The sequence below is a fragment of the Dermacentor variabilis genome, chromosome 1 (genome assembly GCF_050947875.1).
Source record: "Dermacentor variabilis isolate Ectoservices chromosome 1, ASM5094787v1, whole genome shotgun sequence".
Taxonomy (NCBI): Eukaryota; Metazoa; Arthropoda; class Arachnida; order Ixodida; family Ixodidae; genus Dermacentor; species Dermacentor variabilis.
Window position 1 is genome coordinate 142,692,669 of NC_134568.1, and position 16,447 is coordinate 142,709,115.

The 16,447-nt window shown below is 43.4% G+C and overlaps 1 protein-coding gene across 1 annotated transcript; it reads left to right on the forward strand.

Annotated features, from left to right (window-relative positions):
- Positions 1–150: 150 nt before the first annotated feature.
- On the forward strand, positions 151–13,259 carry PCNA (Proliferating cell nuclear antigen). The gene is made up of 6 exons (XM_075696679.1): positions 151–521; positions 595–692; positions 897–964; positions 1,191–1,335; positions 10,698–10,871; positions 13,077–13,259. Exons 1-6 carry the CDS (start codon positions 301–303, stop codon positions 13,154–13,156), a joined length of 786 nt encoding a protein of 261 aa, XP_075552794.1. The 5' UTR covers positions 151–300; the 3' UTR covers positions 13,157–13,259.
- Positions 13,260–16,447: the final 3,188 nt, after the last annotated feature.

Below are 16,447 nucleotides of genomic sequence, written 5' to 3' on the forward strand. Positions count from 1 at the left end.
TAAACTTAAGCGATATAATTCTTAAATGAGAAAATATAAGTTATTTTTTAGATAGATCAATAATTCTCATTAATTTTTTGTTTTTTACATTTTTTGTAAGAGTTTAACCAATGAACTTGCGCGGTTTTGGCGCGCTCCTGAGTCGCCGTCTCTCGCAGTCTTCACTTCTCCCGCCACATCGCTCATAGGCGCAGGTTCATTGCTACTTGGCGCGCTTGTAGTTGCGACGTCGGCCTGTACTTTGCGCGCATTTTTTTAATATCGGGTATAGGTGAAGCTTGCCGCTTAGTATTTGAAATCATGTTCGAAGCGCGCCTTGTCCAGGGAGCTCTGCTCAAGAAAGTTCTCGAAGCCGTGAAAGATCTGATCAACGAGGCGACATGGGACTGCTCAGCGACAGGCATCAGTCTCCAAGCCATGGACAACTCGCACGTTAGTCTAGTCTCGTTAAATTTGCGTAGCGATGGCTTCGACAAGTTTCGGTGCGATCGTAACCTTTCCATGGGCATGAACCTTGCAAGGTAAGACCTTCGCATTGTCTCGCCTTAAGGCGATCGTTTGTAGTCCCTAACTCCTTTGTCTGTACTCTTCCAGTGTATCGAAAATCCTGAGGTGTGCTGCGAATGATGACATTATCACCATCAAGGCACAGGATGATGCGGACTCCGTTAATTTTGTGTTCGAGGCCCCGAGTAAGTGCGCTTTCATTGCGGGGCCTTCTGCGCGCTATTTGGGTAGGGCCCGCCAATTCTCATGTCGCATTTTTGTTACGGGGCTGTTGAAGTAGGTTTTCTTTGATTTTTTTTTTTTGCGACAGCTAGGGGTCTGCTGTTTCACATCAATAGGCACTCTAATCTCTTGCATTAACGGTCGATGTTTCATTGTTCATTTCATAGATCAAGAAAAGGTGTCCGACTATGAGATGAAGCTCATGAACATTGACGCGGAGCACTTGGGCATTCCGGTAAGTTGTCTGTGTGTGCCGTTTCTTTCCGATAGCGTGGTAGGTGTCAGAATTCTGCTGTTGAGCACAGTTGTCATGCTTGTCAGATGAGCGGAACATTTTACGCTTATAAAATTTGCGACGTGCCGAGACAACACAACCCTGTCTTGTGTTCCCTGTAGTGCTGTGTTTTGGAGGTGCTAACTGCAGTTCTGTTGTGCTTCCTGTTTGCCTGGTACTTTCGCAGGAGACTGACTACAGTGTCGTCATTAAGATGCCTTCTGGAGAATTCCAGCGCATCTGCAGGGATCTAAGCCAGATCGGCGACTCTGTACAGATTACTTGCACAAAGGATGGTGTGCGGTTTTCCGTCAGCGGTGATCTGGGAACAGGTAATGCAGCGTCATATGTTGACATGATCCGTACATTGTACTATAGGATTCACTTTTGAATCTAGTCAGAAGAGAGCATGGATTTTGTGGCTAGACAACAAGTCAATTCTACAAGGCTGGTGTGTTTGTCCAAGTGCCTGTTACGCGTTATTAACCATGCTTGGTTGTGCAAGCCTTGTATGGCAGTGTGATTTACAGCTGTTTTACAGAACAATATTTAAATTGCCCTGCTGTTACATGAGCCTTCCTCATAGCTGCAACAAGTTGTGTTGATAGCAGCTAGCATGATTTTCCTATATTTCATGCATGTGCTGTATTAAAAACAAGGCTATTCAAATAAAGTTCATCGTCGTGGAACATTTCATTTTTGCTTATATGTGCTTGACGTACTAACATACTTTGTCATGAAAGTTTGGGCTGGAAAATGAAAAACGTGTTTCCCATTTCATTGTGCAGTAAAAAATTGACCAGTTGGTTCATTGCTCACACATTTCTATTGCTAGAGTTTTAAACAAAGGAACACAAGACGAGCATGCCACTGAATGGCATGTTTGTATTGTTTCTCTTTGTTGTAGTGCTTAGTGCACAACCCATATGTTAAAAATTTAGCTGCCTCCCTTTCTCATCATGAATACTTTTTGAGGTTTTAATTTCCTTATTTGCACATAAGTACTCAAGCTGGGGGGTAACACATTTTCTGTGGGGAATGTTTTTGCTTGTTCATTCTGTGTTGCTAATACAGCTGAAATATCATAACATGGACTATTGAAGCCAAGTAGCAATATAAACTTGTTCCTATAGATTTTCATGGCCTGTGTTGTCATGCATACAGTAACAAAGCAATGTCAAGGACTGTAGCTGTAACCAGGGCATGGGGGAAGGCTCAGATTTTCAAACAGCAATATATCACTTAGGTGAACGTGATTTTCACCCCTTTTAGGATAGAATGGTTTGCGTCATGTACAAATAACTTAATATAGAATTTAAAAAGACGAAAGGCTGACTAGAATTTGATACAATGCGTGAACCAGCTCACTCTGAAGGCAACATATTACATACCTGCCAACCCTTCTGATTCGCCCAGGAGACTCCCGATTTTTTACTGAACTTTCCGATTGTACGATAACTGTCTTATATCTCCCAAAAAGTGGTCTTCGTTCACGCAATAATGGTTTTTGCGAAACGGGCACCACGGAATCTACAGCCACATTGTAATTGTCAGCATCACCAACAACGGCTGCACTAGCAACATTGATATCATAGACTAAGCAGCCGACTACGGTGCCTAGTAAGCCGACCAAAACCAGAGCCAACGTAGCTCTTACATTTTGTGCACGCCTTCCTTCATGGTGCGTCTTGTTGCTGCTGCTTGTTGGCTAGGCCATCTGTGTGCGGTGCACTGTGTTAAGTTAGAATCCTCGTGTGCTTGATGCCATGGCGCTATCAAAGCCCAAGAAAAGGTATTTGCAGAAGTTTGTGCGATCTTATATTTCTGAATATCCGTGCTTTTCGACATCAGGAAAAGGAGAACATTTTGCATTTTCTACAACGTGTGGATGCGACGTCAGCGTGTCTCGTGGTGTCAAAAGTCACTTGAAACTGCACGTTTCCACGGCGAAGCATCAAAGCTATGTTTGCACCGCTGAGCAGCAAAACAACATAGTGAACTTTCTCCGAAACAAGTGCGACGACAGTGTTATACGTGTGGACTGCCTGTTTACGGGATTCCTTGTTGAACACAACCTACTGTTGTAGCTTCAACGGGGCGGCTGGACGAAAGGTTTACGGCATGAGGCCTTAACGGCCGGGCGCGCAGCGCCGCAAGAAAGAGCCAGACTGCTTCAGTCCGGGACCAGACAAAGAATGAATGTTTATTTCTGCGGAGGCAACTTACTGCGTTGGGCGCTGAGTGGCGCCCTGACGTAAACGACCCGAAACCAGAAGCCAACACAGGATACCACATCACCTCTCCCTTGAAAGGAAAATGCGCTAATCGCTCTCCTCGTAACAAAAGTAAGTCATTAGTCAAAGAAGAACACATGTTAGCACTGTAACACACATGTTTAGTGATGACGTCTTTACACAATAGAAAATGACATCAGCTGATTCCAGGCGTTGCAGCTCGGCAGAGACTTGCTCCCGGAGAACCAGAGGTAGAGGACGCAGTTTCGCTGAGACTGGTTGTACTGAAGGTCGGAGACAAACGTCATGGACAAAGCCTTTTACAAGACCCAATTGTCCTGAGAACAGATGGGCGAACTCTGCAGGAGCGTTGGGTGGAAGAGATGGAAGCTGGACGCTTGGGTCAGTTGGAAGTCCTGATACTTGTTGACATGTGAGCGAGGACCCTTGAATATCAATGCCCAAAGCTTGAATGGCGTCTAAGCCCAGAAGAGAAGTGCCTTGGTTCGTGACGTGAAATGTCACTACTGCAGCCTTGTAGCTATACTTGATGAGCACGGAGAAACGTCCTGAATGCAGTATTTCTTGCTGCAAATAATTCTTCGAGTCGAAGACTCGAAGGAGATAATGGAAAAACCTTGAAATGTTTTGTGTAAAGGGAGCTGTTCATCAGCGACACTGTAGCTCCCCTGTCCACGAGCAACTCGAGTGTAGTATTCGCAATGAGGGCTTCGGCACGAATTGTTGCCGGACGGTAATTCAGTGCTTGAATTGTAAGCCAAACGGGACTGTAGTGGCTGATTCTGTATCAGCGGTAACGGAAACAAGCTGCGTTCGAGCAGGAGACTGTCGCTGCGTTCAGTTCCTCGAACGGCAAACCGAAGCGTAATGTCCCACTTTTCCACATGCACGGCAGGTAACGTGCTTTGCCGGACAGGTTGGATCGGGTGTGATGTGGTGAGGTGAGCCACATCGGTAACAATGGGGTGCGAACTCTTGACTGGCTTCGCAGAGTTCGGGCCAGGCGTCGCGTTGGCCGGTCGCTCGAGGATGCGACTGTCCGCCACGCCGTTGATCGCCATCTTGAAGGCGCTGGGTCGAGGGAGAAGGGGGGCGGGGACCGCCATCTTGCGCACCCGGGCGAGGAAGGAGACGGCTGGCGACGCCATCTTGGCGTTGCGTCGAGACGCGCTGAACAGACGAGCTGCTGCAGACTTGGAAGTTCCTTGTCAACTTGCTCCACGCTTCGTCCGATTTCCTCGGCTTTCTTGAGTGTGAGGGACGATCCTTCGTATAGTAGCCTTTCTCGTACTCTTGTTGATGCGACGCCTTGGAGGATTTGGTCGCGAAGAGACTCGTCGTGCTAAGCGGCGAACGCACAAGCAGGCGCTAGCCTTTGTAGCGCGGTGACGAAGTCCTGGAAAGTTTGCCCAGGTAGTTGCTTCCTGTCCCGGAAGATAATGCGGTGCACCACGGGGATTGGTGGTTTCTTCGTAGTGCTGGTCGAAGATGCGAAGAATGTCTTCGAACGTAGTAGCAGTCTGGTTCGTTTGTGACGCGAGGTCATAGTAGACGCTGCCCCTCAAAGCCTAAGTTACTCAGCAAAATGGCTTTCTTCTGCTCGTCTTGTAGTGCTTCGAAACCGGTCTCCTGGAGAAACGTGCAAAAAAAGAATGTTTCCATGTAAGCCATGGTACCGAAGGAGTACCGGGTAATGCAAGGAAAGGCGGCATGGGGGGTGCGAACGCCATGTTGGGCACCGAGAACAAAGGCGGGGTGAGTTGCGGTGGACGACGTCGAAGTGGACGTAGCGTCTTGCATGCCGGAAGCAGGGGAGCAGCAGAAGTAGAAAAGCAAGGGGACTTAAAAAGTAAAGTGAGCGATTTACCTCGCCACCAGTTTGTTGTAGCTTCGACGGGGCGGCTGGACGAAAGGTTTACGGCATGAGGCCTAAATGGCCGGGCACGCAGCGCCGCAAGAAAGAGCCGGACTGCTTCAATCGGGGACCAGACAAAGAATGAATGTTTATTTCTGCGGAGGCAACTTACAGCGTTTGGCGCTGAGTGGCGCCCTGATGTAAACGACCCAAAACCGAAACCAGACGCCAACACAGGATACCACACCTACCCCTTCGTGTCAGCGACTACGTTCGGCCTCTTCTACGGAAAATATTTCCGAAACGCAAGGAGGCGAAGCGCTATGGATATGGATGCAACTCTGAAGAATGCAGAGGTGGCCAACATGAAATTTATTTCCCAGGCATCGCTCTCGAGTCTTCGTTTATTTATTCAAAGTTTTCCTCAGCTGCTGCCCCGAGATTCCAGTGAATCTGCTGAAGACGCTCTCAAAGCTGAGTTAAGATGATGCTGGATTTACTTGTGATACCGCGTAGCAACGCAGAGTGCGAGAGAATTTTTAGCATGGTGTGAAAAACTAGGACTGAGTTCCGCTCATCATTGTGCCACGCAAGGCTCCAACCCCTGTTAGTGAAGGGTCATCAGTCTGGACCATGTTTTTAGCAAAGCTACTTCGACAAATTTTTGAAGTGAACAAAGTCTGCTACTGCAAGGTCCTGCAAAAGGACTCATCGAACACTGCCTGAAAGTTTGAATAAAACACCCCTCTCCCCGTTGGCGCAAATAAAGTCTCCCGATTTTTGATCACGCCAGGTTGGCAGGTATGATATTAAAGAGGGGGCTTCTTCAAATATGTTTCTTTGTTGACACTGCTTCAGGCTAAGGATTTTCTCGTCTACCCATATTTTCGTGATGAAGACAAATTTTGTTTGACCAATGTTAATGAACTGATGTAAACAGGGTTTGTACACCTTGAATTTGTGACGAGATCCAAGGGCCCTTAAACGGTCTTAAACGCCTTGGAAATCAATGTGCTCATTGATTTCCTTCAAAACTTGGGGTGGCATCTTAACATTCAAAGTAACTAACTCTGCATCAGTGCTATGCCATGGACAGTGTCTGCCCAGAAACAATCCTATATATTCTCTGTTGAGAGTTTCGCTGCGCAATAGCAGTCTTGGCTGTCCACAGCCTCTAACAACAGGCTTGTTTAAATTGCAATCCATCATCATCAGCCTATTTTATGTCGACTACAGGACGAAGGCCTCTCTGCAATCTCTAATTACTCCTGTCCTGCGCCAACCGATTCCAACTAACGCTTACGAATTTCCTAATTTCGTCACCCCACCTGGTCTTCTACCATCCTCGACTGCACTTCCCTTCTCTTGGCACTCATTGGTCCACCAGTTATCTAACCTACGCATTGCATGGCCTGCCCAGCTCCATTTTTTTTCTCTTAATGTGAATTAGAATATCGGCTATACCCGTTTGTTCTCTGATCCAAACCGCTCTCTTTCTGTCTCTTAACGCTATGCCTAGCGTTCTTCGTTCCATCGCCCTTTGCAGGGTCCTTAACTTGTTCTCAAGCTTTGTCACTCTCCAAGTTTCTGCCCTCTATGTTAGCACCGATATTATTGTACAGCTTTCTTTTCAGTGATAGTGGTAAGTTTCCAGTCATGAGCTGCCTTATGCGATCAAGCCCATTTTTATTCTTGTATGAATTTTCTTCTCACGATCAGGGTTTCCTGTGACTAATTGACCCAAGTAAATGTACTCCTTCACCGACTCTAAAGGCTGTTTGGCGATCCTGAATTCTTGTTCTCTTGCCCGGTTATTCATCATTATCTTTGTCTTCTGCATATTAATCTTCAACCCCACTCTTACACTCTCCCTGTTAAGGTCTTCAATCATTTGTTGTAACTCGTCTGCAGTGTTGCTGAATAGGACAATCTCATCAGCAAACCGAAGTTTGCTGAGGTATTCGCCAATGTTCCTTAGTCTAAGCCTTCCCAGTTTAAAAGCTTGAATACTTCTTCCTAGCACACAGTGAATAGCATTGGAGAGATTGTGTCTCCTTGTTTGACCCCTTTCTTTATAAGCATCTTCCTACTTTTCTTGTGTAGAATTAGGGTGGCTGTGGAATCTCTGTGGATATTTTCCAAGGTATTTATGTAAGCAGTCTGTACTTGATTATGTGATGCCTCTGACTGCTGGTATCTCTACTGAATCAAATGTATTTTTGTAATCTATGAAAGCCATGTAGAGAGGTTTGTTGTACTCTGCGTATTTCAATTACCTGATTAATGGCATGGATGTGATCCATTGTAGAGTATCCCTTCCTGAAGCCAGCCTGTTCTTTTGGCTGACTGAAGACCAGCGTTGCCCTTATTCTATCGGAAATTATCTTGATGAATATTTTATGCAATACTGGAAGTAAGCTAATGGGCCTATAATTTTTTTTATTCTGTGGCATCTCCGTTTTTGTGGATTAATATGATGTTGACATTCTTCCAGTGCTCTCAGAGCCTTGAAATCGCAGTTGCCTAGACTAATCTAGATAAGTGGCCAAGCTGCACCACCAGTTATGTTGGTTTGCATTGCAGCCATCATGAGTCCGTCTTTGTGCAGTGATTTTGTGAGACTAGTCCCGAGACGTGTTGGCATCAACGGGTGACAGCGTTCTTGGTGCAGTGCCAAGTCGCAACGGATCTACAGTGTGCATCTGGCATTTAAACACACTGGCCATAGACAAGCACACTATTGTAGCACAGTGCCAGGAACACAGTCACTCATAGACACTGATGCATCGGCCCTAGTCTCGCATAAGTATCAGTCTGGAAGTGGTCGCCCAAGAATTCTACCCCTGGGCTCTAAATATGCCTGGAGTAGAGTGTTTCAGCCATTTGGCTTTAATTAATATCTTTAGGTAGAGCAAAAAATACTACTAACCCTCATCGAGTGAAGTGTGTGATGTGCCGCAATGTGATTGACATTGTTACAATGGCAAAGTCGACTTTGGAAAGCCACCTGAAGAGCACGTGTGTAATCTTGGCAGTAAAGAATTGTGGCTAAGAAGATTTGAATGTTTTTAGTTTATCTGTATGACCGAAGTTTGTTTCAACCTTCTTGAGTTTTGGTTTTCAGCAACATGGATAACCTTGAATTGTTCTCGAATTATGCACCAGATGTTCTGTATGAACGCTGTGTAAAGTTGCTTTTAAAAATTTAGTTTGGGCTATCTTTAGGTGCCATGCTTAGCTGCATATTTATTTAAAAATGGTCTGTTTGCATGACTTGTCCCATCAAACCACCTTGCTCTCCATACACCCCCAAAGACAGTGAGTGGATTGGGGGCTCCCCTTTGTGTTGAAATAATTGTTTGAGAGTAAAAGGTACAATTCTTGTGATACTAATCTTGAAAGCTGGCAGATATGATGCATATATTAGTAATATCTTACATCATACCTGCCGCCTTTTAAGATTTTATCTTAATATGCTTGCTTTCAAGCTTGATTACGATTTTTGTATGAAGAACCCTCATTTTACAACCTTTAAATTGCATTCATTTTAGGGTATAAATTATTTCAAAGGAATACAAATACATTCACCAACCAATTTTTCAGTGCCTAGTTTTTTGGACCTACTCGATTATTTGGACCTACGCCCAACAGCAGGGTTGAATCAACGGTAGTTGACTATTTTCTTTTTAAGTCTCTAAACGATTGCAGTGTGGCGTTTCCACAGCCACCAGCAGGCTTGTTTAACCCTTTCGCTGTCGGACCTTTCTGGCCGTGACGCACCCCCAGTGTCTGCTTGGTTTCAGGGAACGAGCATAACAGGGAATGAGCATAGTAATTTATTTTTTATTATGAGTGGTATACAAATAGCATAGTCAATGCAATATGCACATTTCAGTGTTCTGCAGCTGTTAGTAAACATCATCATCATCAGCCTGACTATAACATCCGTTCAACATCTGAATCTGACGATGCGGAACTCATCTCTTCGTCGCATGACGCTGTCCGAATCCAAATCCGAGCTCGGCTCGTATTCTGAATCGGAACAGCCACCGCTCCAATGAGCAGACTAAGGTCTCGCGCCGCTCAGCCATCCGAAAGTAACCGCGCGCAGGGAGGATGCGCTTTCAGTCGCCCGCACAATGGAGAGAAGTGGGACGTTGTGTGATCAAGAAGACAGAGGGAGATGGAAAAAGGCTAAAACAAAGTTCGAAGGGCTTTACGTTTACTGCTGCAAGTCCGAAGCGAGGGTGCGGCGAGAGAGCGAAAGCAGCAATCGAGTCACTCATTTCGGAGAGGCAACGGCGCCGCGTGCGCCTGAACTTGACGCGCCGTAGCAGACACACCAACAGAAGAAAAATAAAAACCTTCAAACGGGCGGAGATGGCAGAACAACCCTTGAACCCATAACCACACGTGCGTAACGCATGATCCAGCGAACGCGGAGCCACCGCGCCACTCAGCAAAAAGAGAGGGAGAGTGGCAGTTGCACCGTACTCTTCCATACATGTACTAACACAGGTCGGGGCTAAAATATGAAGTTGTAGAAATAGTCAACAGATGGCGTGGCCAGTCTAGGAGCGCCAGCTGTGCGCTCAGGCGCTAAATTTTGAACGCACGATAGAGAACGTACCGGTACGTCAGTGACACTGTGGGGGGGAAGCGCGATGACGTACCGGTACGTCCGTGACAGCAAGTGACCGTAGTCATCGTGGTGCTCAACAAAGCCAGATAAAGCGACCTAGCCGTGCCTCCAGGTTGTTGTTTTGCCAGTTGGTTTACACCGCAGCCATCACGGCACCTTTTATAAGATCTAAGCTCTAGAAATGCCTGGTAGAAAGTAAGTTTTAGCCATTTGTCATTAATGTGATAAGCATATACTGTGGCTGGAGTCAAACATTACTAACCATCATGCCAGAAGGGATTGACATCATTAAAATGGGAAAGTTCATTTAGAAAAACGACCTGAAGAGTTCGAAGCGTGTCGAACTCGGCAGCTGCTTAGCTGCAAGAAATTAGTGAAGAAAGAGATCTCGCTATTTTTCAGTTTACGTGTACAAATAAGGGTTGTTTCCCCCTGCTTGAATTTCAGCCTCCTGCATCCTTGAGTTGCCTTGAATTTTGAGTCATATGTTCTGTACAAACCCTGTCTGTGTGAAAAGTAGTGAGAAGTTCCTGAGTGAGAAGCATTATTTGTTCTTAAGAGCTCTAACTGAAGCATCAATTGCAGATTCACATCTTTGGTCATCCTATAAGTGCATGCTAGTTGCATGCTTTTGCAAAGAACAACAAGATTAAAATGATGACATGCCATTAACCACAGCAAGCTACTGATAATGTGCATGGGAAAACAGTTGCACTGTCAGCAGACCGTCAAGTTCATTCAACATTTTTGAGGGCGTGTATTTTGTGAGTGCTATACTGTGCTTGGAGAAATGTGTGGGTGACATCTTCAGGCTATCATGGAATCTAGCTGTGATTCTGCTGCTAGACACAAACCAGAAATGGATGGAGAAAGAATTAGGTTTATAGATGGTTGGAGTCTATTGTGGCAACTGTACAATGTGTTTGTTCTTATTCTTTGTAGGGAATGTGAAGCTCTCTCAAACAGCCAATGTGGACAAGGAAGAGGAGGCGGTGATCATTGAAATGCAGGAGGCAGTGTCGCTAACATTTGCCTTGCGCTACCTTAACTCTTTCACCAAGGCCACACCTCTGTCAGCACAGGTGCAACTGTCAATGTCCGCAGATGTGCCTTTAGGTGAGCAGGCAATTGCTATTTTTTTTTTCTATTCATGACAAGTGCAATCTTTGTCAGCCCATTTTTTATAAGCACAATTTGTAACACATTTTCCTCTCAATGCGTTAAGAACTACTACAATTCGCATTCCTTGTGGCAGCGGTGACATGAAACTTCTCATCAAATCGGTCTATTGGTTATGTTCTAAGCATTGCATGACCTGTTCATTACCACTTCCTATCAAGTTGGCTTGAATTTGATCAGGCTGCTTTTTATCTTTATTCTGCACTGCCATCTATCCACGTGCTTTTGATCAATTATTGAAAACTTGCTAATAACTTGCTGCTGGTGCACGTCTCTATGGATTGTTTTTTGCACTTTTACGAGTGAGAAGAGCATCTTTGTGACCTTGATTTGACGTTCGGAGTTTTTATAATGGCGGCTGTCTACTAAATTTATGCAATAGATACCCGCTGTGGTTGCTTAGTGGCTATGGTGTTGGGCTGCTAAGCATGAGGTCGCAGGATCGAATCCCGGCCATGGCGGCCGCATTTCGATGAGGGCAAATTGCAAAAGCACCTGTGTACTTAAATTTAGGTGCACAAGAACCCCAAGTGGTTGTAAAACCCCATAATTGAATTTATTACGCAATAGATATCAATGGAAAGGAAATGCTGTTGAGGGCAGCAGAGAATCGGACAGGGTGATCAGGAAACTTGTAGGTATGAGCATTCAGAAAGGAGCAACACCGAGTACATGAGTCACCTTAAACTCAAGCCTGAATGACATTCAAAGCGATTGTCTGGTGAAAGGAAAGCGTGGAGTGTTTTTAACGTGCAAGCGTACATGGCTCGCCAGTGAAATCAGTAATGCGATGTTTGAAGTCGTGAAGGAAGGAAGTGCCCGAGGGGGAAGACGCCTGGAGGTGAAGAAAACCGTGCGTGGCAAAGCAACGCCACCTAGAGGAAATTCTAGGTAGCGTCCAGAAGGTGGGGAAGAAGACAGGATGCAAAGCGTCTCAGAGGAAGAGGGTAGGCTGAGGCGCGCTAGGTTGACCTTCTCTGGCAGTTGCTACAGGTTGCACGTGCGTTATAGAGGTACTGGGTTCGTCTTGTGGTCGAGCACCGAACGAGAAGGGCTGAGCAGCAACGCAAAAGTGGCGGCAAGCCGACCGCGAGTCGGCCGACCCTGAAGTTGTTGCCAAACACTGTACATGACCAGATGGCTTGAAATAATAAAGACTGCATTTCCTTACAGTGCCTTACCATCTTTTCTAGTGGCGCTTTACACTTAATTAAAATTAACAAAGCAGACATAAAACATACAAAAAGTAGGTTTCACCTGAAAAACGAAGCATTGATTGCGATAGCCAATTAGTAGACAGCTATACGAAGTGACGATAGTTTTATCGGCTGTATCAACTTCTAAACATTTGCTTACTAACTGAATTAACAAGCATGGTGTCAGCGCACACAGTCAAACATGAAAACATCACACTCGAGGTGTGCCCTTGCTGTCGAAACGCTGGTGTAATTTAAGATATATGTTGAGTTTTTTTTTTTTTTGCAGAGTCAATAGCTTTTTAGAAATTAAGAAAATGCTTTATTTACTAAAGTGTATATGGTGTAATAAAGATTAGGAGACTAAAATTATCTGGAACCAACAGAGTGCAAAACAGCTAGAATAGTGTTCTAAGCCAATTTTCTATCAAGTGAGAGTATAGAAATTTTTTTCAAGAACCAGTAGTAACAAACAGGCCAAATTACTTCTGAAAATTTGTCTAATAATTATTTACATTGTACTGCCCACTACACTGGAAATTGTCTACCTTTGTGGTAAAAAAAGAAATATTGTAATAGAATAAGTAGGACTATAGTTATCACTACTAGTTGTTACTACTACTACTATCACTAGTTGTTATACATTATGGTCTATGGGGAGAATAGCGGTGCCGCGAAGCAGACCGAATAATCGAGCATGTTTGAATTTTTGGAGTCCGAAAAATCAGTCAGCAACTCTACTTGTGTGGCTGTGTGTACATTACAAGTAAATATGATTGGCCTGTATCTGTTACATTGTTCTTAGTGCCCAGGAAAGGAAGGGAGAATCGCTCCTTCAGCTGCTTCTTTATTTTACATGAACATTGTTTTTCATGAACTACCTGCATTGACTCGTGCATTACCAGTTCACCCAAAGTGCTGTGCTTGTGCTTTTATTTACTTGCAGTGGTGGAGTACAAGATTGAAGACATGGGCTATGTGCGCTACTACCTGGCACCAAAGATAGAGGATTCAGAAGATAACTAAGCACTGACATCTTGTTCATTCTGCTTATAATTTTTCACCACCACCCTAACCACCTTTCCCAGTTTAATTGATGTCACCAAATAAATTCACTTGTTCTTTCGCAGCCATGTATCTTATATTTTGCTTATGTTTACTAAGAAAAAATTGGATTGTGGGCTTTCTGCTGTGATACTGCTTTAGCCGATAATTTCAGTTGGCAGACTAGTCACTGTTTACTGCTGGTTCAACTGCAGCCCTTCTAGGAAAGAGACCAAGCAGGGCATCAGCTGTGAAAGTGTCATTTCATTGTGTCTGGCAAAGAGTTATTCGGTTGTGTAACTGGAAGTGCAGTCTGCAGGGCATGCCCACTGGCAACTTGGGTCGCTTTTGCAGTAGGATGTCTCATTGCACATTACAGCTCTAGCTAACCAGTGATGCTCAGAAAAATGCTAGATGTTGCTAAATGTGTTGCACAGGTTGGCACATTGCAGAAGAGATTTGCACCCTTAACTTTGTTACTGGACCTGAATTTAATTAACATTGCAAGACTTTACAAAAAGTGGATCCACATGGTACGGCCAGTTAGGAGTTTGATACGAAACCTTCACATCTAATACACAGCTAAGCATACTGCTGCATATTGTTAAGGGACGAGCCTGTGCTTTTTAGATCTTGAAGAAACTTGCTGGGGATTATGTATTTCAATATGCTAATTTAAGATATATGTTGTGTTTTTTTTTTTGTTGAGTAAGCTTTTTTCAAATTTAAGAAAATGCTTTTTGCCACAACTTGCATGTAGGTGGACTATTTACTAAAGTGTATGTAGTGTAATAAAGATTAGCAGACTAAAATTATCTGGAACCAACAAAGAGTGCAAAACAGCTAGAATAGTGTTCCAAGCCAATTTTCTATCAAGTGAGAGTAGAAATGTTTTTGAGTAAGAACCAGTAGTAACAAACAGGCCAACTTTTGAAAATTTGTGTAATAATTATTTACATAGCACTGCCCACTGCACTCTAATTGTCTACCTTTGTGGTAAAGAAATATTGTAATAGAATAAGTAGGACCATAGTTATCAGGATAAGCATTCATGTTCATGGTTATTATGGCAAAGACAATCAATAAAGGATGAAACATAGGTCCAATCAAGCAAAAATAAGTGCTTTATACCAACCTGGAGCAGAGTAATGTGAAAACATATTTGGGCCAATTTACAACTCCAAAGAGCAATGTCTCCCCTTAATGTGCACAAGATGTGGTCGCATATTAGTAGCCACCCTAACCAGTGTTTGTGAACCTTCTAAATCAGTATGTTAGACAACAAATTGGGAACCTTATGCAGTAGCTGGAGATGTTGGACAATGAAACAGCAGCTGTGTTTGTAATGTCCCTTGCTTTTTCTTTGTGTTTTCTTGTCATGTGTCTCGAGACATGGGATTACAGGCTTTTGTCTCGTGCCTATCAAATGAACTACACATGGGCAATGTGCCAAGGTCAGAAAATTACACTAGATCTAGTTAATACAAACCTAACAAAAATATTTTGAACTATTATGCATATTGCATAGAATAGATGACGGAATAATGCAAGTAAAAAGTGCCTAGTTGAGCAAAGGCTGGTAGGGCTAGTTCATATTAATTTTAAGGCTTGTGCATTTTTATGCCGCTGCCCATTTTGGTGTCTGAATGTGGTGCACATGCATTGGTACCTGTATTGGAAAGGGGATCTTTTCTTGAATGCAGGCCTTTCAATTTTAATATGAGGTGATCCGCTGCTGCTGTGCCTTGATTATAGAATCATGCCAATTAAGTGGACACATTCTTGGACATGCTATGTATGGTACTGAGCCATGCCACATTCACATACGACGGGATTTGCTTTAATGACTGCCAATTTGTTTCTGTCAAAATCTCGGTGTGGGGTATTTTGGGCATCGTGCATTTTGAAATTGAATGACAAACGGGCAATGATGAAGTGCTGGCTTTAAAGGAACTTGGCTGTTTGCAAGATTTATTTTACGTAAATAAGGCTTGCAGGAATTAACAAAACCTGGAATTTGTAAAAAATGATTCAAGGGCCCTTCAAACTCCTTGAAAGTAATTGCACTACTTGAATTCTCTGAAAACGGGTTGGCGGTGACTTGTGAATATTCAAACAAAGAGCACCTGTGGTATGCTATGGGCACAGTCTATCGGGAAATGATCATATGTCTATGCTGGATACTAAACCGAACTCAAAGGGAATCGCAGAATAGTTCAATATATTGATAAAGTCTAACTAAAGATATGCTTCTGAAGCTTACACTCTTAAGAAAAGTGTGCACCCTTTGGGGGATGTATTCTGCAATGATCACTGTGGCGATACTATCGCCTTTGTGCGATGTAGTGCTCACCCAGCCAATTGGTGCGTGCCTCACAGTGATACTATTACTGAAAGTGATTGTCGCAGAATACGTACCCAAGGCTTATCTTGTCCCCAAACAATAACGATAATCTGTCTTGCGGACCTTAAAAATTACACTTTAATAATTTTATTTTTTTAAAACAGTGGATGAAATTTGCAGTTGGTGTGTTTTTACCAGCCAGTTTCAGAAATGCAATCATTTTCTTCCTAGAATAAATATTTTTTGACATCCAAAACAAATGTAGTACTTTTTTTAAGGCCTGATTGGCTAATTAACAGCAACTTGTGCAATTAAGTACAGCATATGAAATCGATCTTGAATGCTACAAGTCATTCTACAAGTCATTCTACAAGCTACAAGTCATTTTAGCTAATTTTGAAGTGAAGTTACAGGTTGTCAAACTTGGTCATAAAAAATGTCCACCTTGATACTAGAAAAAAGGATGTAATTTTGAAAATTCCCGTGAAGAAAAGTATAAAATCTACTTCATGACACACATCTATTTATATTAGATTTGATTATTAGATAATGAGGCATGCCATAGTGAGGGACTCTGTAATAATTCGGGCCACCTGGGGTTCTTTAACCTGCACCTAAATTTAAGTACACAGGTGTTTTTGCAATTTGCCCGCATATAAAATTATTTAACATAAATAGATATTCCCTACACATCTATTTATGTTTCTAGGGGCCTAAAATTATAATGCTAGCCAAAGATACTGCTTCTCAACAGAAATGATACAAAAGTTGCTTTGAGAAATGAAGGAAAAGCATTCCGAGGCATTTTTATTGGGATAAAACTTATAAAATCTTTTGAAAATAAAAGGTAATGAAATCTTGTAGAGGTAATGGTCTTGCAAGCAGGAAAATGAAAACACTGAAAGTAAAATCTTTTGGACAATTTTCAG